This window comes from Plectropomus leopardus, chromosome 15 (assembly GCF_026936395.1).
Source record: "Plectropomus leopardus strain MGB_pleo_1.0 chromosome 15, ASM2693639v1, whole genome shotgun sequence".
NCBI classification, from domain to species: domain Eukaryota; kingdom Metazoa; phylum Chordata; class Actinopteri; order Perciformes; family Serranidae; genus Plectropomus; species Plectropomus leopardus.
The window spans coordinates 470,001-495,000 of record NC_142190.1 but is presented as its reverse complement, the minus strand read 5'-3'; the positions used below and the strand labels follow the sequence as shown (position 1 = coordinate 495,000).

Below are 25,000 nucleotides of genomic sequence, written 5' to 3'. Positions count from 1 at the left end.
AGCACCTGATGACCTCTGACCTCCACAGGGTCAGCACCGCTCTCTGACGTCATATCAACTGTGTGTGTGTGTGTGTGTGTGTGTGTGTGTGTGTGTGTGTGTGTGTGTGTGTGTGTGTGTGTGTGTGTGTGTGTGCGCGCGTGCGTGCGTGTGTGTGCGTGTGCTCAGTCTGTCTCAGGAGCTCAGCAGTCCGGATCAGAGCGCCGAGCTGAAGCTGCAGAGTCGAGCCGTCCTCTGGACGGTCCCTCGAATCACTGGAGTAACTCAGCTGTCCGCTCTCTTTAAGGTCCGCCTCATCGCCGCCAAACAGTCACATTTTTTTCTGAGACTTGGAGAATAAAGTCGATATTTATTTCTTCCTCTCTCTCTCCCCTCCTCTCAGGTGGAGGTGTCAGGGCTCAGCGCCTCCTCCCTGCTGGAGGTCGGTCCGGTCGCTCTGAGTTTCGAGCTTCCCAAACTGACGGTGACGGGGCTGCAGATCCGTTTCCTGCGTCTGTCTCCGGTGCAGCCCGGTCCATCGCAGCGCTGGGTCCGATACGTCACGCACTCGGACTCCTACATCATCCGCATCTGACCCGGACTGACAACGGAGCGTCGACCACTCCGATCAGAGCTCCGCCGCAGGAAACTGACGGAGCCACAGACACTGTCTTTCAAAATAAGAGTCTGAAGAGGATATCAGCTGTTTTCAGTTTCAGTTTGAGTTTTTATATTTTCTGTCTGAAAACCTGGAGCTGAATTTGACTCCAGAGAGAATAAAGAAAACTTCATCCTGACACTTTACAGGTGGTTTTCTGTGTTTTTCATGTCATCGAAGCCTGAGCGCTCGAATCGACGGGAAGTTTGAAAAGCAGAAATCGTCTTTTAAACGACGCTGAGCAGATTTTCATCTGAGCTGACTGAATGTTTCACTTCTGTGTGAAATAAATGTATAAATAATTACAGGAATAAACAAATAAGTGTTTTTAAAAGAAAGTAAAAATGATTCTGCAAATAAACAAAATTATAAATTAAAACAGGAAAAAAGTAAACATAAAGTGGTAAACCTGTAAATAAATGTATAAAAGATATACGAAAAGACAAATAAATCTAAATAATAATAAAAGAATAAGTGATTCTGTGAATAAACAAATGTATAATTAAATACAGGAATAAAATAAACATGTAAATAAAGGGATGAACAATCAAAGTATGTACATGAATATATAAATAAATATGGATATAAACAAATAAATCTAAATGAATGTGTAAAAAAAATAAATGAAGAAATGAGTCTACATAAACAAATGTATGAATAAATACAGTTGCAAAATGTAAATTTAAAAAATTTAAAAAAATTTTTTTTTTTAAATTTTAAAAAAATTTACAAAATGTAAATAAATAAAGGGATAAATATGAAAATAAATACAGGAATAAACTAATATAATTCAATACATGAATGAATGAGTCTGTAAATAAAGAAATGGACAAATAAATGCAGGAAGTAAATACATTTGTAAATAAATAAAGGGATGAATAAATAAATAAATATGTACATAAATAAATATGGGAATACACAATTAAATCTTAATGAATAAATGTGAGAATAAACAAATGGATGATTATTTAAATAAAGAAATGGATACATAAATACATGAAAAAAATCTAAATGAATTTAAAAATATGTATATAAATAAATACAGGAATTAAATGAATATGTAAATAAATACAGAGATAAATATGTATATAAATGTATAAATACATATAAGAATAAATTAAATGTGTAAATAAATATATCAATTAAAATTGAAATAAACAGATGAATCAATGAATACATACAGGAATAAATAAATATGTAAAAAATAGATAAATAATTACAGGAATAAAAAAAAATCAATATGGAAATAAGTAAAGGCACAAATAAATACAGGCATAAAGAAAACTAAAAAATATAAATAAGTGAATGTATAAATAATAACAAATAAGCAAATATGTTAAAAAATGGTGGGAAACATACAGCAATTAATATGTTAATTAACTGATCAATAATTACAGACATAATGAAAATAAATATGAATAAAAGGATAAATAAATAGAGAGGTATATTTTATATCTTAGTGTTGCAGTATTTGTCGATTTTGTCTATTTTTATTCTCTGTATTTTGCGATTTTTTTAGAATAATTTTTCTTGCAATATTTAAAGAAAGGATGTCGTCCAAACCATGTTGTAATTTTGGTGGCATGTTGTCTCTTTAATTTTGGAATTTTTTGTCTTTTTTTCATCTTTTTCTTCACAATTCTATATGATTTTTAAAGAAAACGTCTTCAAAACAATGTTGTCTTAAAACATTTTGGTAATAGGTATGTTGCCTCTTTTCTTTGAAAATTTGCTATTTGCTATTTTTGCTATATTTTTTTCTGTTTTTTTCTTTAATTGTCGATAGTGTCTCTTAAAATGTTAGTGTGGGTTTTTTTTTTTAAACTGAGGGAAACTTGATTTTTTAAATAGATTTTTTAGAAGAAAACTAAAGAAATGTCATTTTATTTTCTTAAAAAAGATGTTTGAAGAAAAACCCTAAATTTAGATTTTTAAAGAAAACATTTATTTCATATTTTATTTTTATTTGTGGAGGAGAGACTCAAGCCCCCCCCATAAATAAACAACAGTCCCTAAAACATTACTATTAATTGAATTTAGTGAGGATCGAATACTAATCGATTAGTTGACTGATGTTGCAGCTCTTGATGCTTCATGTTGTCATGTTTGTTGCTGCGTTGCGCAACGTGTGATCTGCAGCGCGCTCACACACACACACACACACACACACACACACACACACACACACACACACACACACACACACACAGATCCTGCCTTTGCGGAAGAAGCGGAGCAGCCGAGGCGGCGCTAAATTAAATTAGCATACTAACTAGTTAGCAGTGCGCCGATGTGGATGGACGGGTGAACCGAGCCGCCGCACCGAACACTCCGTCTCTACCGCCAACAACGCACCGGGACCGGGCTCACTCTGTCGGGATCATCCTGCCGTCCGCCTGCCGAGGAGATGGGGGACAAGGCGGGCACCAGGTAAGACCCGAAGCTACCAGCTAACGGCTAGTTAGCATCACGCACTTCGCTAACGTTAGCCGCCGCCGCCGCCGCCGCCGGCCCGGGCGGCGGGGAGCTCCCGTCCGCCCGAGCAGCGCACATCTACCCGCTGTAAATACGGTGAACCCGGAGAGGGGGGAGCACCGGGCGGCCCCCGGTTCGTGCCGGAGCCTCGATGACCTCGTTCGGAGGAGGCGAAGCTAGCCGAGCAGGGTGGGGTTAGCTAACGGCGGACAGGACGGTGCTCCGCTCCTAATCTGTCAAAGCTGTCTGCACAAAACGCGTCTTTATCACCAAAAATTAAAGATTTTACGCAAAATCAACGCCGCCGATTCAATGTGGCTCACCGATAACACACGCAGCCGTTTTAACGGGAAGATTTAGTGTCGTAGGCAGGAATTCCCACGGTGCTCCTCCAGCAAAATACGGCCCCGGTGGGCGGAATCCTCTCATGGAAATCTGCTGCTAAAACTGGGATTTTACGGAGTTAAAATGCTGCTTTGACGGTAAAATCAACGCCGAATTTAAATTAACACTTAAAAGTTTCATATAACTCGAAGCAATATGTTTATTTATCAATTACAACGAGAACGTCTAAAATTAAAATGATTTCAAATGGAGTTTGGTGCGATCGAGATGTTGTTGGAGCAGAATGCTGCTTTGTTTATGGTGTCTGCGACGATCATAACCAAACACTGTTTGTCATAAAACACGCAGAGCTGTGTTATACCTCCAGGACTACATGTCACCTTTAAAATTCAAATACTTTGACAGTAGTTTGGTGCCACCCTGGCGGGTTAAATGCTGCTTTCATGAAACATGTATGTGTGTTTTATCGTGTTAATTACACTGCGAACATTTAAATGTTACATATTTTCAGATGCAGTTTGGTGCGATCGTGATGTTATTGGACCAGAGTGCTGCTGTGTTTATGGCGTCTTTAAACCAAACACTTTAATTTTCATAAAATATGCAGAGTTGTGTGTTATCTCGTCGTCTGCATGTCACGTCTACGTGTAAATATTGAAATATTTTCAGTGAAGTTTCGTGAGAAGCTGATCTTATTGGATTAAAACACTAATGAGTCCAATGTGTCAGTGCCGATTTGAGCTCTAAACGTAAACTGTTAACAAAACATGACGAGTTGTGTTTTCTCTTGTCAGCTACATAAAAACTTTTTAAAATTTAAATATTTTCAAATGCAGTTTGGTGTGATGGTGATGTTATTGGACCAGAGTGCTGCTGTGTTTATGGTGATTTTTACCAAACACCTCAGTTTCCCTCAAACATGTGGAGTTGTGTTTTATCTTGTCGACTACATGAATGTATATATGTATGTATATATATATATATATATATATATATGTGTGTGTGTGTGTGTGTGTGTGTATATATATATATATATATATATATATATATATATATATATATATATATATATATATATATATATATATATATATATATATATATAATGTATATATATATGTTTAAATGTTGTTTTTGGATGGTGTCACTGTGGATGAGAACTAAATACTCAAATATTTAACAAAGCATAAAGTTGTGTTTTATCTTGTCGACTACATGAAGAAAGTTTAAAATGCAAACATTATTGAATGGCGTTATCATGATTTCTTTTTAGAATTTCTAAAAATTATATATTTTCAAATGGTGATTTTATTGGATTGAAATCTTTGTCGATGGCGTCAATGCCGATTTTAACGGAACGCTTTAACAAAACACGAAGAGTTTCACACTTCAATGTTTAACAAAACACGTAGAAAGAAAGTTGAAAGAAAAAATTTTGAAATTTAAAGATTTTGAACCAAAGACTTAAAAGCTTCTTTTTGCCTGATGGCGATACATTTTGGATCATATATTTAGTTTTTAAGCAGATCCTGATCTGAGTTGTTTTCTGAGCTTTTGTTTTTGAGGTTGTGTGATGTTGAGATTGTGTCTTATTGAGGTTGCGTGTGTTGTCGAAGCTGTGTGTTGTTGAGGTTGTGTTTGATGTTGAGGTTGTGTGTGTTGTCAAGGTTGTGCGTGATGTTGATGTTTGTGTGTGATGTTGAGGTTGTGTGTGTTGTCGAGGTTGTGTGTTGAGATTGTGTTTGATGTTGAGGTTGTGTGTTGAGATTGTGTTTGATATTGAGGTTGTGTGTTGTTGAGATTGTGTTTGATGTTGATGTTGAGGTTGTGTGTTGAGATTGTGTTTGATATTGACGTGTGATGTTGAGGCTGTGTGATGTTGAGATTGTGTTTGATGTTGAGGTTGTGTGATGTCGAGGCTGTGTGATGTCGAGGCTGTGTGATGTTGAGGTTGTGTGATGTTGAGGTTGTGTGTTGAGATTGTGTTTGATATTGACGTTGTGTGATGTTGAGGCTGTGTGATGTTGAGGTTGTGTGTTGAGATTGTGTTTGATGTTGAGGTTGTGTGTTGAGATTGTGTTTGATATTGACGTGTGATGTTGAGGCTGTGTGATGTTGAGGTTGTGTGTTGAGATTGTGTTTGATGTTGAGGTTGTGTGATGTCGAGGCTGTGTGATGTTGAGGTTGTGTGTTGTTGAGGTTGTGTGTTGAGATTGTGTTTGATATTGACGTTGTGTGATGTTGAGGCTGTGTGATGTGATGTTGAGGCTGTGTGATGTCGAGGCTGTGTGATGTTGAGGTTGTGTGTTGTTGAGGTTGTGTGTTGAGATTGTGTTTGATATTGACGTTGTGTGATGTCGAGGCTGTGTGATGTTGAGGTTGTGTGTTGTTGAGGTTGTGTGTTGAGATTGTGTTTGATGTTGAGGTTGTGTGATGTCGAGGCTGTGTGATGTTGAGGTTGTGTGATGTCGAGGCTGTGTGATGTCGAGGTTGTGTGATGTTGAGGTTGTGTGTTGTTGAGGTTGTGTGATGTTGAGGTTGTGTGTTGAGATTGTGTTTGATATTGACATTGTGTGATGTTGAGGCTGTGTGATGTCGAGGCTGTGTGATGTTGAGGTTGTGTGTTGTTGAGGTTGTGTGTTGAGATTGTGTTTGATATTGACATTGTGTGATGTTGAGGCTGTGTGTTGAGGTTGTGTGTTGAGATTGTGTTTGATGTTGAGGTTGTGTGATGTCGAGGCTGTGTGATGTTGAGGTTGTGTGTTGTTGAGGTTGTGTGTTGAGATTGTGTTTGATATTGACATTGTGTGATGTTGAGGCTGTGTGATGTTGAGGCTGTGTGATGTTGAGATTGTGTGTGATGTTGAGGCTGTGTGATGTTGAGATTGTGTTTGATGTTGAGGTTGTGTGATGTCGAGGCTGTGTGATGTTGAGGTTGTGTGTTGTTGAGGTTGTGTGTTGAGATTGTGTTTGATATTGACGTTGTGTGATGTTGAGGCTGTGTGATGTTGAGGTTGTGTGTTGTTGAGGTTGTGTGTTGAGATTGTGTTTGATGTTGAGGTTGTGTGTCTTATTGAGGTGTGTGTTTTCCTGCAGCAGAGCGTGATTCAGAGGCGTGTTTGTGTGTTTTTGGCATTGAGGTTAAAGTGCTGACTGCCGGCTTTAATCTGATTGTTGTACAAACAGACGGTTGATCACTAAAGTTTTTTTGTTTCTGCTTTTTTATTTAATAATTTTCCTGTTGGCGGTGGCGGCGGTGGCTGGGTTAAACTCTGGTGGCTTCATGTTTTTACTGTGATTTAAAAACAAACTCTGTGTCCCCGCTGTGTCCCTGCTGTGTCCCCGCACGCCTCACTTCCTGTTAGGAAACAGGTGGGAAACAGGGAGGAGAGGAAACGAGCCGAGGAAACACAAACATGATGCAAACAGTGACGGCTGGTGAAGAAACCCGCCGACTCGTGTTTTCATCCAGGAACTCTGAGACAGAAGAGCTGACTCGTCTCCCACTAACCCTTTCCTCACAGAGGCGCTACAGAGCCTCGATGAGGTCCCTTCTTCATGCCTCCTTTTTTGTTTGCACACAAAATCAAACAACAGTGAGCCGGCGTGACGTTTAACGCAGCAGCGTGGGTCGCTCGTGTAACGCGTGACATACGTGTCAGCAGCTGTTTGTAAACAATAACAATGACATCACGTCAGTAACAGTCATTCAGCGTCCTGTTTTATGGCGGCTGATCTCGTCCTCTGCTTATTAAAGTTTTACTTTAGAAAAATGTGGCTTTTTTTTCTCTGAAATGTTTTGGTCATTTTTAAAGGCAAAATGAATTTTGGGGGATGTTTTTTTCTTTGCTTTTTTTCCCTTTAAGAGTCTCCTGACCATTTTTAAAGAAAAAAATGGGCTTTCTCTTTTCTTTGAAAAAAATGCTGTTTTTTTGGCAATTTTTAAAGAAAACATTTTTGTTTTTGGTGTTTTCTTTTCCTTCAAAAACACTGGAAATGTTATTACTTTTACTATTACTTAGAAGACACGCCCCCTTCTGTAAAAAAAAAAACAAACCAAAAAACAACTTGGTGTTTTCTTTTTTTCTTTGAAAGTCTTTGACATTTTCTGACGATGCCACCGAAGTTCGGTTCGGTGTAAGCAGAGACTCTAAAGCGCCGTCTCTGATAAAAAGGTTTTCATCAGCATGTCGACCTGCTGCGCTCGCTGGTTGTTCTCGCGTCCGTAACTCAGGTGGAAACGTTTCCTTTAGTGCGCCGAACTTTGGAGGGAATAAAGTAAATTTACCTGACGGCCTTTTTCATCCGCAGGAACCTGATATGGAGGACGAGAAATGACAAAAGTATCAAATAAATAGTAAGAAAAAAAATAGTAATTTTCAACTTTGATATAAAACCTTAAAAATATTTGGTGCAATTTTGAAAGTTATTTTTTTATTATATCAGTATAACAGGCAATAATATGACAACTCTTGTGTCCTCAGCAGAATGAAACAGTGAGAGAAATGGCGGCTGTTTCTGATGTATCGATAGTACAGGAAGTAAGAATAATTTAATTTAATAATTTAAATTCATCTAATAATTTAATTTAAACACTAAGTTCTGGTATGGGTTGGGTTTGGTGTGTGTGTTCCTGGAAATGACAGAGGCAGTATGATAGCCGTGATCATCATTGCGCTTATCGATGCTGATTTATTGATCAGACGTACAGACTCGGTCTTTTACCATCCCATAATGTACACACTCAGCCCCGACAGGTCAGTTATTATTTCACATGGTGAAGTCGTTTATTTCTCAACTGAATGTTTCCACACAAAGTTTTTCTGCCGCAGAGTGAAGAAATCGACACAGACGATCACATTTATCTCCAGTCACTTCTGCTGTCCAGCTGAGTGATGATGAGAATAATAATAATAATAATAATAATAATAATAATAATAATATATTTCATACATGTGTCACCGTCTTTACAGGGCTTAATGTCACAAATTTCGGTGTTTTTTTGCAGCCTTAGACCGGTCCAGAGTCCTGGTCACCTTCTGACGTAGGTGCAACACTACGCACAGGAAGTCCTTCACTTCCTGTTGCGCAGTTTGTTTCCTGAGCTTTGTTCTGTTTTTGACACCTGAGCGAGCGCGACTGATCTGCAGTTAACTTCTCACTCTGCAGCATTGAAACAAAGTGCATAAAGTTGAACTTTTCTTATCCGACATCCACACTGACACTTCTTCATTTTAAACACCGTAACTGTTGCTACGATAACGCCGAGCGCTCACGCTGCTGCGACGTTTCTGAGCCCAGGGTCATGTGATATGTGTTTTCAAGCATCATAGTATGAACAGAGTTGTGTGTCTGTGTACAGACATTATTTTCCTTTAAAAATGCCAACTTATCTCCTCTGTTTTGGTTATCATCTCCTATATATGGAATATCTCCTTCATATAACACATTACCTCCTACATGGGGACATTATCTCCTGCCTATGGGATGTTATCTCCTATGCGTGGAATATTATTTCCTTCTTATGGGTTATCAACTCCCTACACATGATATTATCTTCTATGTACGTCATATTGCCTCCAATAAAGGGGTACTATCTCCTGAGTACAGGATATTATCTCCTACGTTTGAGATATAACCTCCTATGTATGGGATGTTATCTCCTACATACGGAATTTTATCTCCTTGTGCGGACTATTATCTCCTACGTACAGGATATTACCTTCTACTTACAAGATATTATCTCCTAGATATTTTTTCCTAATTACAGAATGTTTTCGCCTACGTAAAGGATTTTATCTCCTACCTACAAGACATTATTTCCTATGTATGGAGTTTTATCTCCTACATATTAGATATTATCTCCTACTTGTTGGATACTATCTCCAACTGAGATATTATCTCCTATGTATGGAATATTATCTTCTACATAAGGGGTATTATCTCATTCATACAGGGCATTATCCTCTACTTACAGAATATTACCTTCCTACATACGAAGTATTATCTCCTACATACGGGATATTACCTCCCACTTACAAGATATTATTTCCGACCTACAGAATGTTATCTCCTACATATGGGATTTTATCACTTACATACAGGAAGTAATGTCCTAAGTCCTAAGATACTATCTTCTTCGTACGGGATATACTCATATGTTTAGAATACTGTCTCCTACGTATGGGTACTATCTCTTATGTACAGGATATTATCACAAACGTGCACAATATTATCTTCTATGTACAGAATATTATCTCCTACATATGGGATTTTTATCTCCTACATACAGGATATAATCTCTTATGAACGCAGTATTATCTCCTACGAACATAATATTATCTCCTACATGCTGGTGTGTGTGGAGATTGCTGTCATGTTAGAGTAAAAATGTTTGTGTGGATGTAGTTTAAAACTTTTAGCCCGTTGGCAACAACCACCGGAGCTCTGAGAGAAAATCAGAAAAAAAACAGGAGATAAATCATGGAGGGCCTTAAACGTGATCAATGAAATCTTAAAATCTCAAACTGAGCGGGGGTCAGTGAAGCGAGGCACTGATGACATTTATGATGAGTGGAGATGTGACAGAGTAAAAGCTCGTGTGACCTTCTCGACATCGGCGTCAGAGGAAAGACTCTTCATGATCGAGCTTCTCTGTTTTAAACATGAGAGTCAGAGTGAGTGTGATTGACGACGTTTGTTTAAAATCAAACTGTCCTCGGCGTCTCCAGGTCACCCTGCCCGACCACGTGTCGCTCATCAGTGTTGACATGTGGCGCCGGCGTGTGTTCCAGGTTTACAGCGAGCGGCGTCCTGTTGCGTGTGTGTGCGTGCGTGTGTGTGTGTGTGTGTGAAGGGGGCGTCTCCTCGTCCTGTCGCCAATCTGACAAAGTGCTGAAATCATCAGCTGAGTGACGGGATCCTCTAACCTGCAGAGCTGTCAGCTGCTGCGTCACATGACTGATGAGCTCAAACTGAGAATTATTATTATTATTATTATTATTATTAATTTTTAAAGAAAACCATAGGTTTCATCTTTCGGCTTTTTCTTTTCTTCTTTTTTAGCGTTTTGGCTAGATGGTGAAATAATGTTTGCATCTTATATATTTGAATAACGCTGGGCAAGTTGGGCAAGAGGGGGGTCTTTAAAAAGTCATGGAAAAGTTTTGAAATTTTAGGGAACTCTATACTGTTTGAGCTGTTATTCAGAAATGCAAACCACAAAAACAGACCTGTTCTTTGATTCATAGAAGTATTTGTAACTTTAACTTAATTTATTTTTTGGAGTTAAGAAGAGCACAACATGTGCAAGCAGCAGTCAGATGCAGAGTGAAGCCTATAGAGTCAATAATACTAAAAACTGAGGGGGAGAAGATAATAAACATATATCAGATGTTCACCTGAAAGCATTCTGCGTCTTGAATTTCACTGACTGATCAATAAAGATAATCACATGTATAATAAAGGAACTTGAGTGGCAGCTCTTCATGCTGCTGTTAAACAGCCTGCAGGTTAATCCTCTCTGACAAACCGGTTTTTAAAGCAGCAGGATTATAACCTGTCTGCTGGACCGGCGTGTGACATTAAACACGAGCTGCTGACGGACAGGAAGGAACCACCAAAATAAAACCCGGCTATGAGGAAATGGAATTTTCCTTTCAACACTGTCAGGCGTTTTTTTTTTTTGTTTTGTTCCATGAAAGACGTGTTGACTGAAAGCCTGACCCAACCCTTTATCTGGTGATGAAGATGATGGTGGTGATGGTGATAATGATCATGGTGGTGATAGTTATAATGGTGATGATGGTGATGATGATGATCATGGTGATGATGATGATGATGGTGGTGGTGATAGTTATAATGGTGATGATGATGGTGATGATGATGATGATGGTGGTGGTGATAGTTATAATGGTGATGATGATGATGGTGGTGATAGTTATAATGGTGATGGTGATGATGGTGGTGATAGTTATAATGGTGATGGTGATGATGATGATGATGATGATGATGATGATGATGATGATGATGATGGTGGTGATAGTTATAATGGTGATGATGATGATGGTGGTGATAGTTATAATGGTGATGATGGTGATGATGATGATCATGGTGATGATGATGATGATGGTGGTGGTGATAGTTATAATGATGATGATGATGATGATGATGATGATGATGATGATGGTGGTGGTGGTGATAGTTATAATGGTGATGATGATGATGATGGTGGTGGTGATAGTTATAATGGTGATGGTGATGATGGTGATGATGATGATGATGATGATGATGATGATGATGATGGTGGTGGTGATAGTTATAATGGTGATGGTGATGATGATGATGATGATGATGATGGTGATAGTTATAATGGTGATGGTGATGGTGATGATGATGATGATGATGATGGTGGTGATAGTTATAATGGTGATGGTGATGATGATGATGATGATGGTGGTGATAGTTATAATGGTGATGATGATGATGATGATGATGATGATGATGATGATGATGATGGCGGTGGCGTTTAAAGCCTTGCAGACATGAGTGAAGGAACTTGTATGGAGGAAGCTGTCTGGCGAACATGAGGAAGTGATGCGGGCTTGATGAAATCCGGCGAGCGTCAGAGTGACGTTTGCTCTGCGCCGTGTTCTGTTTGTTCAGGTTTTGAAACGTCTGATGCAGATTAAATAATAAAATAATTTTAAAAATGCTTATGTAATAAACAGAAACACCTATGAAATGAATAAAATAGCTGAAATTAAATAAATAAGTATGTCTTTAAAACAAATAAAAATGCCTTAAATAAATAAACAAGCCTACAAAATAAATAAATATGGTTATATACAAATATTTTAAAAAAGCCTTGCATAAATAAAAATGTCTTTAATAAATAATTAAATGTCTATGAAATAGTTAAAAATGGCTTAAATAAAGTTAATAAATATGCCTTAAATAGAATAAATAAATATGCCCATGAAATAAATAATCATGGCTATAAAATAAATAAATGAATGCGCACATGAAACAAATAAAATGCCGTAAAGTAAATAAGTATGCCTATGAAATCAATCCTAAAAAGGAATAGATTAGACAATAAATACCTAGATGTTAAAGTCCTAAAAAAATCTTAAAAAAGTTTGTTTCATGTACCTTTTTTTCTTTTACAGAACAATGAATAACAACTAAAAACCATCTTCATGTGTAAATGACTGTGTGGAGGAAGGATCGCTGCAGTTATTCCTCACAGATATAAAGACGTTAAAATTAGAAACACAACAGTCAGGTCTTGTCCAGACATGCTGCGGCAGCATCACATGAGGTCACAGGGGGACAGGAGTGTCCTCGGCCTGTCCGTCCCTGCAGACCTTTATCAGCCGCCGCTCGCTCGTGTTTATGCGGCTGGAAAGTTTTGGAAGCAGCCAGGCGAGCGTGAAGGCGTGTTTACCTGCAGCTGGCTGTTTTCTCGAGGAGCTCTACTCCCCCAGCAGCCGGTCCAGCCTCGCGTCACACTCACGGCGGGCAAAGTGGATCCGAAAGAGGCTGAGAGATAAACATGTGACGCTCAGGAGTTTGAAAACACGCCGTCACACTTCAGGTTCAGATCCTGAATCATGTCCCGTCGGGTCTGAACACGTTTACAACACACCGGGGTTCAGCATTAACGTTTTACATTTGTTTCTTTATTATCATCTTTATTACATCTCTCTAAAGATGAGTTTGGCTGAGAGCATTTATCTTCTATGTACAAGCTATTATCTCCTGCATGTGAGATATTGTCTCCTCTGTACGAGATTTTATATCCCATGCACAGAAAATTATCTCCCCCCTCTATGATGTTATCTCCTATATAGAAATGATCTCTTACGAACGAGATATTAACTCCTATGTATGGAATATTATCTCCTATGTACAAGGGCTGATCTCCAATGTACAGAATGTTATGTCCAACTGAAGGGATATTATCTCCCACGTACAGAGTAGTATTTTGTACATAAGAGATATGATCTCCTAAATACGAAATATTATCTCCTATGTTTGGAATATTATCTCCTCTGTATGTGATATTATCTCCTACCTGTAAGATCTTATTTCCAATGGACAAAATATTATCTTCTACGTATGGGTAGGGCTGGGTGATATGGAAAAAAGTCTATATTTCGGTAGTCGATATTTTTTTTCATATCAGTCCACATCAATATATATCACGATATACATCAAATCAGCATTTCTGTCGAGCTTAAAGGTCCCTTTGACTCCTCAGTGAGATATGAAGATATCATCAGGTTCATTTGGGTTTAAATATTTATTTTCTGTCAGACATTGAACATGACAAATATACTGTAGAACAGCATCACCAACTGGAGGACCTATTCTACTAAAACTCACAGAGGTCCAGGTACTAAAATGTCCTCCCAGCAAAGGTCCGAGCCTCATACCTAAAATCAATATCACCATTAACTGAACATTTTACTTTGATTACGATTAAAGAACGATTATTCTGCTTTTTTTTGTGTGTTTTGTTTTTTGCCCTCATAGTTCACTGACACAGTGTCATGTGACCATGGTGTGTTGGAGTGTAATAAACATATGATTTATTATTATTTATTAAACTTTCCAGCATTATATAAAAATGAAAAGCTCCATCTGAAACAAACTTCAGGTAAATGAAGCACATTGTGCTGATAATAGGCCAACCTCTCCTGACTGCAGGACTCTGACTTCAGCTTCTGTCAAACTTCTGTGCTGTTAATCATTTTACTCAGGAATTAAAAACTTTTGAGTCGGCCTACTTCTCCTATAGCTGCCAACAGCCTGCCAAGTCTTAAGAAGTCACTTTCACCTCTGCAGATGTGTCTGTTTCAGACACTTTGGTGCTGTGAGGAGAAGCTGCGCTCTGTTTGTCTGTCTCACTGCGCTGCTGTCGGACCATCAGCTGTTTGATCCGCCATGATGAAATGCTGTGGCTGTCAAACATTCAGCTGTTCTACAGTCAAAATCATTCACTGCATTTGGTTTTCCGTGGCACTATTCTTATTATCATTGATATTCTGTCGACTGCTCATATACTATTGAGGAAAAATTACTTTGCGACAGATATCGTATCGCCCAGCCCTTGATATGGGATATTATTTCCTACGCAAGAAATATTATCTCCTACAGACGAGGTATGATCTCCTACCTATGTAATACTATCTCCTTCTTATAGGGAACTACCTCCCACAGGTGGGATATTATATCTTTCGTACGAAATAATATCTGGTACATACAAGATATGATCTCCAGCATTTGTAATAGTATCTCCTCCTGCTGGGATATTATCTCCATGTATGAGATATCCTGCGTATAAAGTATTATCTCCTGTGTATGTGATATTATCTTCTACATACAGGATATTATCTCTTAGGTACAGACTAATATCTTCGTGCACTCTGAATTGGGCTTCATTCTGCTCAACTTTCTCACTCGCAAAACAGCCTCGTTAAGTTTACCTAAAAGTTTGTCTCCTGACTTTTTTTTTTTTGGTTACATTTGGGGCGGCAGATGTGTTGTTGGTGTTTGAGGAGAAGCGCACTGACAGTGTTTGTGTGTTCGAGTCCTGCAGCTCGTCGTCCGTCTGCAGATAAAAATAGCTCACTCATGAACACAACTTCATCTCTGAAAACTAGAACCCGTGAAAGAGTTTTAATTTGTGCTTTGAAGTGATCTAAATATAACGGCGGCGGCGGCGGCGGCAGTGTGTTCTGCTCTGTGACAGGAAGCAGCCATCAGCTGGAGCTGCTGCTGTAAACGGTTTACTGGCTGTTAAAACACGTCAGACGGCCGTGTTTCTCATCAAAGTCTCGCCTCGTTTCTTCTTCTTTTTTCTTTTTTCCGCTTCAGAGTCAAACCGGACACGTGAGGAGGAGAAACGACTGTGTTTGTCACTTCCTGTTTGTGTGTTGTGGCGTCAGCTGTTGAAGAAAGTGGTTCACACTCGATGGTTGTGTTTCCTGTCCCAGTGTTGCTCTCTGACAGAGCCGCAGGATCAGAGTCATCGATATGTGATCACAATCGATACTGAGGAAAACGATAATGTGATCACGATCGATACTGAGGATAACGCGTCTCTGATGAGGACAGCTCGTTAAGCCTCACGCAGCTCGGCGGCTCAGTGCGGCCCCTCTTAACTTAACTGAAACAAGTTTCTCGGATTTTTAGGAAATGTTTAGAATTTTAGGTCGTTTCAGTAGTATTCAAGTATTTCAGTGATTTTGGGACATTTCTGGGATTTTGGGACATTAGGGTCTTAGCTAGGACCTCTATGGGGGGTGGGGGATCCTCCTTTGACTCTTTTTTGGTCAGCATGGACACTAAAAGGACAAAAATAATTCACAGTGTCAGTCACGTTATTTTGCAAATTTCCTGCTGTTGGCGACCCGTAATACTCGTTTATGAAAGCGAACTTCATTTCCAGGCGCACGAAGGTCTCTGCGGTCTGTGAAGGGGACTCGTCTGTGATCTGTAGGAAAATGTATAGAGGCATTTTTGATGAAAATGAAGAGTAAAACTGTTTCTTTGAAATGCATTTTTTAACAGTGAGTCATTAAAAGTTTCTCCGCACAGGAAGAGTCGAGCTCACTGCACACTTCTGAACACTTTCCCTCTTAAATCGTCCGTTTGTCTCTCGGGCGCGCGGGTGTCGGTCGGCCCCCAGTGAGGCTCCGTGGTGACAGACCATAATAACCCAGATCATTTATCTCAGACCACTTCCTCCTCGGCTTCCTGCTGCGATGAAACAAACAAACTGACGATATTTCCTCTGATGATTGACGAGAAGCGTTGATCATGTTTCACGTCTGTGAAATGAGCCGTTAGTGTTTCTGCTCGTCATCTGTTTGAAAGACGGACAGACTGACGTGTCTCTTGCTCTGTCCTCCCTCCCTCCTCTTCCTCTCTCCAAACCTCTCAGAGTTTTCAAGAAGTCGAGCCCCAACTGTAAGGTGAGTCGCCTCCTTCATCCTCCTGACGAACGCCTTTCAAAAATCCTGCAATTTTGTTTCAAAAACCTGTAAAATAACACATGATGTGTTCAAGGACTGTCGGGATTTGAAATTGAGTTATAATTTCTGATTTACAGTTTCTGGTAATTAATGGGGTCATTTCGGCGATTTATAAAGAAAAATGTTTTCTATAAAATAAAAAATAAAATCCCCAAAAGAGACACCATTTATCAGTCAGAAACTGTAAAAACAGAAATCATCGTTTAATATTCACATTTCTGACAGCCTGTGAACACATCGTGTGTCATTATCCAGGTTATACATTTTCAAAGAAAAAAATCTACATTTATTCTTTAGATATCGTCCAAAAATTTGTTAGAATTGCCAAAATATTTTCTTTAAAAAGCTCTGATAAAAAACCAATAAAGGACTATTGCCAAGAAATTATAAAAAAAATAATAAAGAAAAAAGAAAGAAATCATGCCTATCACCAAATTGTTTTCTTTGAAATTGTCATAAAATAAATCCAAACTCTAGCCATTTCTAGTCGTATGCCCCTCCTCTAAAGCCAAAATAAAACAGCAGTCCAAAAAATGATTTAACCTGCCTTCCCCTTTTGCACGTCCCCCTCCCTTCTCATAAATAATGAACAGTCCCTAAGTTATATTTAAATATTCAGTTCTAATCCTATTCTGAATTCATTATTTTTTAAATAATATATATTTGAAAAGCTGTTATATAGAGATGAAAAAGAGCAGATGAGGAGTATCGAGTTCAGAGAATTTATGGTCTTTGAATGTCTTCAAGTCCTGGAAAAAGTCCAATGTACAATATGTGACGTGTGCCGCAGAAACAGCGGAGGGCTCTGTTCTTCTCAATATTTCCTGCTGAGATGTGATGGAAAAAACTTTAATTGAACATTTTTAGATTTAAATCCAGCAGATAAAACAGAATAAAGAGTCGTGTGTGTGCAGGTGACAGTTTACCTGGGAAAGAGAGACTTTGTGGATCACCTGGACCACGTGGACCCCGTAGGTGAGTCAGCTCATCTGCATCCGTTTCTTCTTTATATCCAAGTTTTATTTTGAAAGTCCTGTGAGTTCTGTGTCACAAGATATAAACGTTAGTTTCCGTATTTCCGAACTCTTCATGAGCAGCGGTCATTTCTCACACGGAGGTTCAGCTTTCATGTAAACTGCAGCCGAGCGCTGATTCAAAAGTGACATGAAGTTACAGATGAAGAGCTGAGTGAGTTTAATGTCCCTGATGTTATTTAATTTGTGACTCTGTGTGTGTGTGTGTGTGTGTGTGTGTGTGTGTGTGACAGATGGAGTGATCCTTGTTGACCCTGAGTACCTGAAGGACAGGAAAGGTACGAGAAGACGCTGCTCTGTTTGAGTCAGACGGCTTCTTTATTCAGCAGCTTTCAGCACGATTAAATAACGTCAGACGCTGGAAATACACCTGTGTTTAATGGCAGCATCACTCCTCCTCCTTTTACTCCTCCCTTTACTCCTCCTCCTCCTTTTACCCCTCCCTTTACTCCTCCTCCTCCTTTTACCCCTCCCTTTACTCCTCCTCCTCCTTTTACCCCTCCCTTCACTCCTCCTCCTCCTTTTACTCCTCCCTTTACTCCTCCCTGCAGTCTTCGTCACGCTCACCTGTGCGTTTCGATACGGCCGTGAGGACCTGGACGTCCTGGGTCTGTCCTTCAGGAAGGATCTCTACATCTCCACCTTCCAGGTCAGAGCTCCTCCTCCTCAAGCTCCTCCCACTGCGGCGTTAACCAAAAATCTGCAGGTTCAATATTGTCTCCTCTTCTGTCTCTCTGTCCCTGTCCCTTCGTCCCTCCGTCCCTCTCAGGCGTTCCCTCCGGTGCCCGAGGAGAAGAAACCCAACAGTCGTCTGCAGGAGCGTCTGCTGAAGAAACTGGGCCAGCACGCACACCCGTTCTACTTCACCGTGAGTCTCTGCCGCTCGCTGCCGTCACGCCGTCGAGATGAATCGAATGATTCATTTAAGCTTTTATCGACCCGGAGAGCTGGCTGTATTTTATTCAAAAACACGGGAAGAAGAGCATAAGCAACAAAAGAAGAAATGACCCAGAAGTTAGCAAGAGATCAGTGAAAAGTACGAAAAAAAGCCAGAAACCTGAAAAAAGAAGCGAGACATGACGGGAAAAAGCCTAAAACGTGCTTCATAATAACAGAATTTAGAGGGAGAATGATGGACAGCGTTCAGGCCGTCGGAGGAGGCTGAGCCTTCGATTCGGACGAGGCTTTTATTCCAAGTTTTTCAGAATGATGTTTTTGTCATCTGCGTGTTTTCGCTCTATAACGTTTTCGTTCGTCCAGCGCTTGTCGTAGATAATGTCACTTTTTCTCAGGACAAAACAAAATGTCACATTTGTTTTGAAATAAACGTTTTGGTTAAATTTTCCCTCTTTAATTTTGTTTTTTCAAAATAGGTCCAAAAAGTCTGAAATCTAACGAGCCGAAAGTGCAGGAACCGTAACCAAAGCTCATGCTGATGAGTGAACGAACGAACGAACGAACGAACGAGTGAACGAGTGAGTGAGTGAGTGAGTGAGTGAGTGAGTGAGTGAGTGAGTGTATGAACGAGTGCAGATGAACAGGAAGTGTTTGCAAAGCTCTGACTGTCCTGTTGTTGTTGTGGTTTGTGCTGACTCAGATTCCTCAGAACCTCCCGTGTTCAGTCACTTTACAGCCCGGCCCAGAGGACACTGGGAAGGTAACACACACACACACACACACACACACACACACACACACACCAGATATGTTTGTTTGTCAGTCTGATGAAGTCAGAGTAATCAGTCCAGCTCAGGTAGAGTTTTGTGATTTAATAACTAACATTAATTATAGAATGAAGGTGGCGAGCTTTGATAATCGGCGCCTGCGTCTCGACCTGTGACCTCACTACGGCACGCCTTAAATTACAGCGAAAACAAAATAAATGAAATCTGTTGTGCAGCAGTGTGTCGGGGCCGGGCATTTTTAGCAGCTCGGCACCAGAATGTTGATTCTGGATCACGAGTCTTAAACTCACAACCTCAGACGTTCGGTCAGTGTCCCGGTGAGCTCCGCCACAGAAACCAGCACCGACCAGCAGGGGGCAGGACATCAGCTGTCTGTGCATGAAAAGACAGGTTTCAAACTGCTGCCAAAAATTCACTCAAGACTAACCTCCGAGAATCGGCAGACTTCATGCAGACAGCAGAGAGATGTTGATCTTTAGTTTTTACAATTGATTTGATCCAATAGTGAAAAACGGATGTTTAAAGACGCCGTTTTCCCACAGACTGCCATGGCAGCTAAAGTTTGTCAAATTTTTAATTTATTTAATTTAATTTTTTTTAAAGAAGTTTAAGTGTATGTTTACAGCAGCGTTTACAGTCACACACTTTGATGCACCGTCGGCTCAGTTTTTGATAAACCTAAAATCTGTGTGGACGGTTTGTCGGACAGTCTGAAGACGCCTGCAGCAAGTTTGGTGTCGATTTCGGTTTAATTAGTTTGACAGTTTGTAATAAAAACAGAGTGATGGACTTCATCATTTGTCCCACAGTGAAGTGAACAACAGCTTCTTCACACATTTTGATGTAAGTTTCAAAGCTGCAGCACGTACGAACGATTTGTTCTGAATTTTCAAACTTTTGTAATACAGACGGTCGCTGTAGCGCCACCATCAGGTCTGTTTACCTGTGTACATAATAATATTAGAATAAAAGCTTTGCTGTCCGGCCCCTAATAAATATATTTTAAAAATCAGCTACGTATAATAAGATGTTGCAGAGCAGAGTTTTCAATTTTTAGAAATATTATAGAAGATTGTGTCAGAAATAAGAGTTCTTCCAAAAACTCATTAAAGAGACGATTATTTTTAAAGATTCGGAGAAAAGATTCAAAGTGAATTTACAGACGTGATAAACTGAAGCCGCTCGGTCACAGATCAGAGTCAGTAAAACAGCGTGAGGGGAAGCTGTGTCCACAGGTGTGTCCACAGGTGTGTCCACAGGTGCGAGTGTTTATTTTGTGCTGGTCTCGTGTGTCTCTGCAGGCGTGCGGCGTCGACTTTGAGATCAGAGCTTTCTGTGCCAAGTCAATAGAAGAGAAGATTCATAAGAGGTGAGTTCACAGCTGCTTGTTGATGTTGATGTTGTTGATGATGTTGATGATGTCGTTGATGTTGATGTTGATGTTGATGTTGTTGATGTTGATGTTGTTGATGATGTTGTTGTTGTTGATGTTGTTGTAGATGTTGATGTCGTTGATGTTGATGTTGTAGATGTTGATGTCGTTGATGTTGATGTTGTAGATGTTGTTGATGTTGTTGATGTTGATGTTGATGTTGTTGATTTTGATGTTTTTGATGATGTTGATGTTTATGTTGTTGTTGATGTGTTGATGATGTTGATGTTGATGTTGTTGATGATGTTGATGTTGATGTTGTTGTTGATGATGTTGCAGATGTTGTTGATGTTGATGTTGTTGATGTTGATGTTGATGTTGTTGTTGATGATGTTGCAGATGTTGTTGTTGATGTTGATGTTGTTGTAGATGTTGATGTTGTTGTTGATGATGTTGTTGATGATGTTGTAGATGTTGATGTTGATGATCTTGATTTGTTGACGTTGATCCTGATTTTGTTGTTGTTGATGTTGTTGTTGATGTTGATGTTGTTGATGTTAATGTTGTTGTTGATGTTGTTGTTGATGTTGATGTTGTTGATGTTAATGTTGTTGTTGATGTTGTTGATATTGTTGATGTTGTTGATGTTAATGTTGTTGTTGATGTTGTTGTTGATGTTGATGTTGTTGATGTTAATGTTGTTGTTGATGTTGTTATTGTTGATGTTGTTGATATTGTTGTTGATGTTGTTGATATTGTTGATGTTGTTGATGTTAATGTTGTTGTTGATGTTGTTGATATTGTTGTTGATGTTGTTGATATTGTTGATGTTGTTGTTGATGATGTTGTAGATGTTGATGTTGATGATCTTGATTTGTTGACGTTGATCCTGATTTTGTTGTTGTTGTTGTTGTTGTTGTTGTTGTTGTTGTTGTTGTTGCAGGAACTCGGTGCGTCTGGTGATCCGGAAGGTTCAGTACGCTCCGGAGAAGCCGGGCCCTCAGCCCATGGTGGAGACGACCCGCAGCTTCCTGATGTCGGACAGATCTCTTCACCTGGAGGCCTCACTGGACAAGGAGGTACACACACACACACACACACACACACACACACACACACATATGTTTTAAAAAATTATAAAGACAGACAGTCGGTCTGTTTTAAATAAAGACACTGTGTCCCCGTAAGACGATGACAGCACACTGACAAACGTCTTTTTTCCCATGATGCATTGTGTGCAGCTGTATTACCACGGCGAGCCCATCAGCGTCAACGTTCACGTCACCAACAACTCCACCAAGACCGTCAAGAGAGTCAAGATCTCCGGTATGTCCCTCCGTCTGTCCTCTTCTGCGTCTCTACTTATTCATTCCTGGTTTTTTATCTTATTCTGTTTTTTCTTCTTCGTCTTCTTTTTACTTCCAGTTTTTGTTTTCTGTTCTTCTGTCTCTTTGTCTTCATCTTTATTTTCTTATTATTCTTCACCTTTGACTTCTTTATCGCCTTTGTCTTCTTTTTCTTCGTTTTTGTTCTCTTCATGGTACTCTTCTTCTTCGTCTTTGTCTTCATTCTCTTTTTTGCTGTCTGTCCTGTCCGTCTTTGTTGTCGTCTTTTCCTTTTTCTCTTTGATTGACGGTGATCACGTGTCCTCTCAGCAGTGGTGGACAGAGACGTTCATGTTTCATTTAGATGATTTTCTGGATGTTTTCTGTGGAGCTTCAGCTGATGGGACGTCCTGTCTGTCTGTGTGTCTCCGCAGTGCGTCAGTACGCAGACATCTGTCTCTTCAGTACTGCCCAGTATAAATGTCCAGTGGCCCAGCTGGAGGCAGAGTAAGTCCCACTGTGATGTCTCCGAGGAAGAGGATGTTTGCTCCTTTTAATCCAGAAAGAAACGGCATGACCGAGTTATTAACACAGCTTGTGCAGTCCTGGAAAACCTGGGAAAGTCATGGAATCTGAAAAAGGCAATTTCCAGGCAGAAAAAAAATTGGAAAACTAAATATACCCTGAAAGTTTTGGAAAAGTTATTAATATTGGTTTCACAAACGCAGATAATAACACGATGTATTGAAAGACTGACAGAAATGAGGCAATCCAACCATAACTTCTGTTTTTAGTCTGTGGCTGATAAACGGTGAAATTTGGGGGATTTTAAAAGAAAACGTGCAGAATTGGAAGTTGGAAGACATGTTTTAAAAGAATAAAAATTGCTAAAATGTTTTCTTTAGAAATCACCAAAAAAAGCTAAAATGTTGTTTTTAAATATCAGAAAAAGTTTTTTTTCCTTAAAAAGCAGAAAAAATTCAAAATGTGTTTACCCCTCCCCCCAAATTTTTAAAAAGCACATTACAAACCCTCGGGCCTGAGGGTTTTAAAAACGTTAAAATAAAATAAAAAAATAAAAACATGCCTCCCCCTGTCTGCACCCCCTCACAAATAGTGAACAGTCCCTAAGTTATATTTAAATACTCAGCTGTGATCTGGTTCTGATTCTTTAAATTAATAATTAATCCAATTAAAAAGTAGTTTTATAGTCGTGAAAACGAGCCCATTATGAGTATCGATGGTTCATTCAGAGTATTTAAAATGTACCTTGAAGTCCTGGAGAAGTCCTGGAAATGTGTTGGTATGAGTGTGTGAGTGTCCTGTGTTATATAAGCGTGGTTTGATTCTGCTGACGGCTGGTCTGAAGTGAGTGGGCGGGGCTTACCTGCGTGTGGTCTCCACAGCGACCAGGTGTCGTCCAGCTCCACCTTCTGTAAGGTGTACACTCTGACCCCGACGCTCGACAAGAACAGAGAGAAGAGAGGACTCGCTCTGGACGGGAAGCTCAAACACGAAGACACCAACCTGGCCTCCTCCACCATGTAAACACACACACACACACACACACACACAGAGCGTACAGGTGTGTACAGGTGTGTCGGGGCGGTCACGTGACCCACAGCGTCTCCGATGTGTGTTTCAGTGTGAAGGACGTCACCAACAAGGAGGTCCTCGGCATCCTGGTGTCCTACAGAGTCAAAGTCAAGCTGGTCGTCTCACGTGGAGGGTACGACACACACACACACACACACACACACACACACACACACTCACACACACACACACACACACACACACACACACACACACACACACACACACACACACACACACACACACACACTCACACTCTCACACACACACTCACACACACTCTCACACTCACACACACACGGAGTCCCCGCCCTCTGCTGACATCACTTCGTACTTCATCACTTCGGAGTTCGTACAAACATGAAAAACCTGGAAACTTCGTGGAATTTCAAAATAGCAGTATTCAGACCTGAAAACATTTTGGAAAACTATTTTTTTTAAAAAAAGTCCTGGAATTCTGTTTCACAAACCTGCACAGTAACGTGACGTGTTCAAGGACCGTCGGAAACATCAAACAATAACTTCAGTTTTCACAGTTTCTGGATCATAAAAAAGGCTTCTGATGGTTTGGAAGGTTTTGCATGCTGCTCCTCCTCCTCCTCCTCCTTTTTCTCCTCTTCCTCCTCTCTCTCCTCCTCCTCTTTCTCCTCTCTCCTCCTCCTCCTCCTCCTCCTTTTTCTCCTCTTCCTCCTCTCTCTCCTCCTCCTCTTTCTCCTCTCTCCTCCTCCTCCTCCTCCTCCTTTTTCTCCTCCTCCTCTCTCTCCTCCTCCTCCTCCTCCTCCTCCTTTTCTCCTCTTCCTCTTTCCTCCTCCTCCTCCTCCTCCTTTCTCCTCTCTTCCTCTCTCTCTCCTCCTCCTCTCTCCTCCTCCTCCTTCTCCTCCTCCTCCTCCTCTTTCTCCTCCTCCTCTTTCTCCTCTCTCCTCCTCCTCCTCCTCCTCCTCCTTTTTCTCCTCTTCCTCTTTCTCCTCTCTCCTCCTCCTCCTTTTTCTCCTCTTCCTCCTCTCTCTCCTCCTCCTCTTTCTCCTCTCTCCTCCTCCTCCTCCTCCTCCTCTTTCTCCTCTTCCTCTTCCTCTTTCTCCTCTCTCCTCCTCCTCCTCCTTTTTCTCCTCTTCCTCTTTCTCCTCTCTCCTCCTCCTCCTCCTCCTCCTCCTTTTTCTCCTCTTCCTCTTTCTCCTCTCTCCTCCTCCTCCTTTTTCTCCTCTTCCTCTTTCTCCTCTCTCCTCCTCCTCCTCCTCCTCCTTTTTCTCCTCTTCCTCTTTCTCCTCTCTCTCTCTCCTCCTCTTCCTGCCTCTCCTCCTCTCTCTCCTCCTCCTCTTTCTCCTCTCTCTCTCTCCTCCTCTCTGCTCCTGTCTCTCCTCCTTTCTCTCCTCCTCCTCCTCCTCTCTCTGCTCCTGTCTCTCCTCCTTTCTCTCCTCCTCCTCCTCCTCCTCCTCTCTCTCCTCCTCCTCCTCCTCCTCCTCCTCTCTCTCCTCCTCCTCCTCCTCCTCT

General features: G+C 40.3%; 2 protein-coding genes across 9 annotated transcripts in view; both read left to right on the top strand.

Moving 5' to 3' along the window:
• ap4m1 (adaptor related protein complex 4 subunit mu 1) overlaps nucleotides 1-783 on the top strand; it is a 17,783-nt gene extending 17,000 nt beyond the window's left edge. For all 7 annotated transcript variants that reach the window (XM_088088659.1, XM_088088658.1, XM_088088660.1 and 4 more), the window contains 2 exons: nucleotides 169-286; nucleotides 383-783. In XM_088088659.1, the coding sequence (XP_087944785.1) occupies nucleotides 169-286; nucleotides 383-574 (310 nt within the window). In that variant the 3' untranslated portion in view covers nucleotides 575-783. The remainder of the gene's footprint in view (nucleotides 1-168; nucleotides 287-382) is intronic.
• Nucleotides 784-2,828: 2,045 nt separating this feature from the next.
• LOC121938905 (arrestin red cell) overlaps nucleotides 2,829-25,000 on the top strand; it is a 29,443-nt gene continuing 7,271 nt past the window's right edge. The window contains exons 1-13 of one of the 2 annotated variants that reach the window (XM_088088872.1): nucleotides 2,829-3,067; nucleotides 16,410-16,440; nucleotides 17,415-17,475; nucleotides 17,768-17,812; nucleotides 18,086-18,183; nucleotides 18,304-18,402; nucleotides 19,132-19,191; nucleotides 20,521-20,588; nucleotides 21,535-21,670; nucleotides 21,833-21,917; nucleotides 22,351-22,423; nucleotides 23,323-23,460; nucleotides 23,562-23,645. In XM_088088872.1, the coding sequence (XP_087944998.1) occupies nucleotides 3,045-3,067; nucleotides 16,410-16,440; nucleotides 17,415-17,475; nucleotides 17,768-17,812; nucleotides 18,086-18,183; nucleotides 18,304-18,402; nucleotides 19,132-19,191; nucleotides 20,521-20,588; nucleotides 21,535-21,670; nucleotides 21,833-21,917; nucleotides 22,351-22,423; nucleotides 23,323-23,460; nucleotides 23,562-23,645 (1,001 nt within the window). In that variant the 5' untranslated portion in view covers nucleotides 2,829-3,044. The remainder of the gene's footprint in view (nucleotides 3,068-16,409; nucleotides 16,441-17,414; nucleotides 17,476-17,767; nucleotides 17,813-18,085; nucleotides 18,184-18,303; nucleotides 18,403-19,131; nucleotides 19,192-20,520; nucleotides 20,589-21,534; nucleotides 21,671-21,832; nucleotides 21,918-22,350; nucleotides 22,424-23,322; nucleotides 23,461-23,561; nucleotides 23,646-25,000) is intronic. The other variant, XM_088088871.1, reaches the window with a different exon arrangement.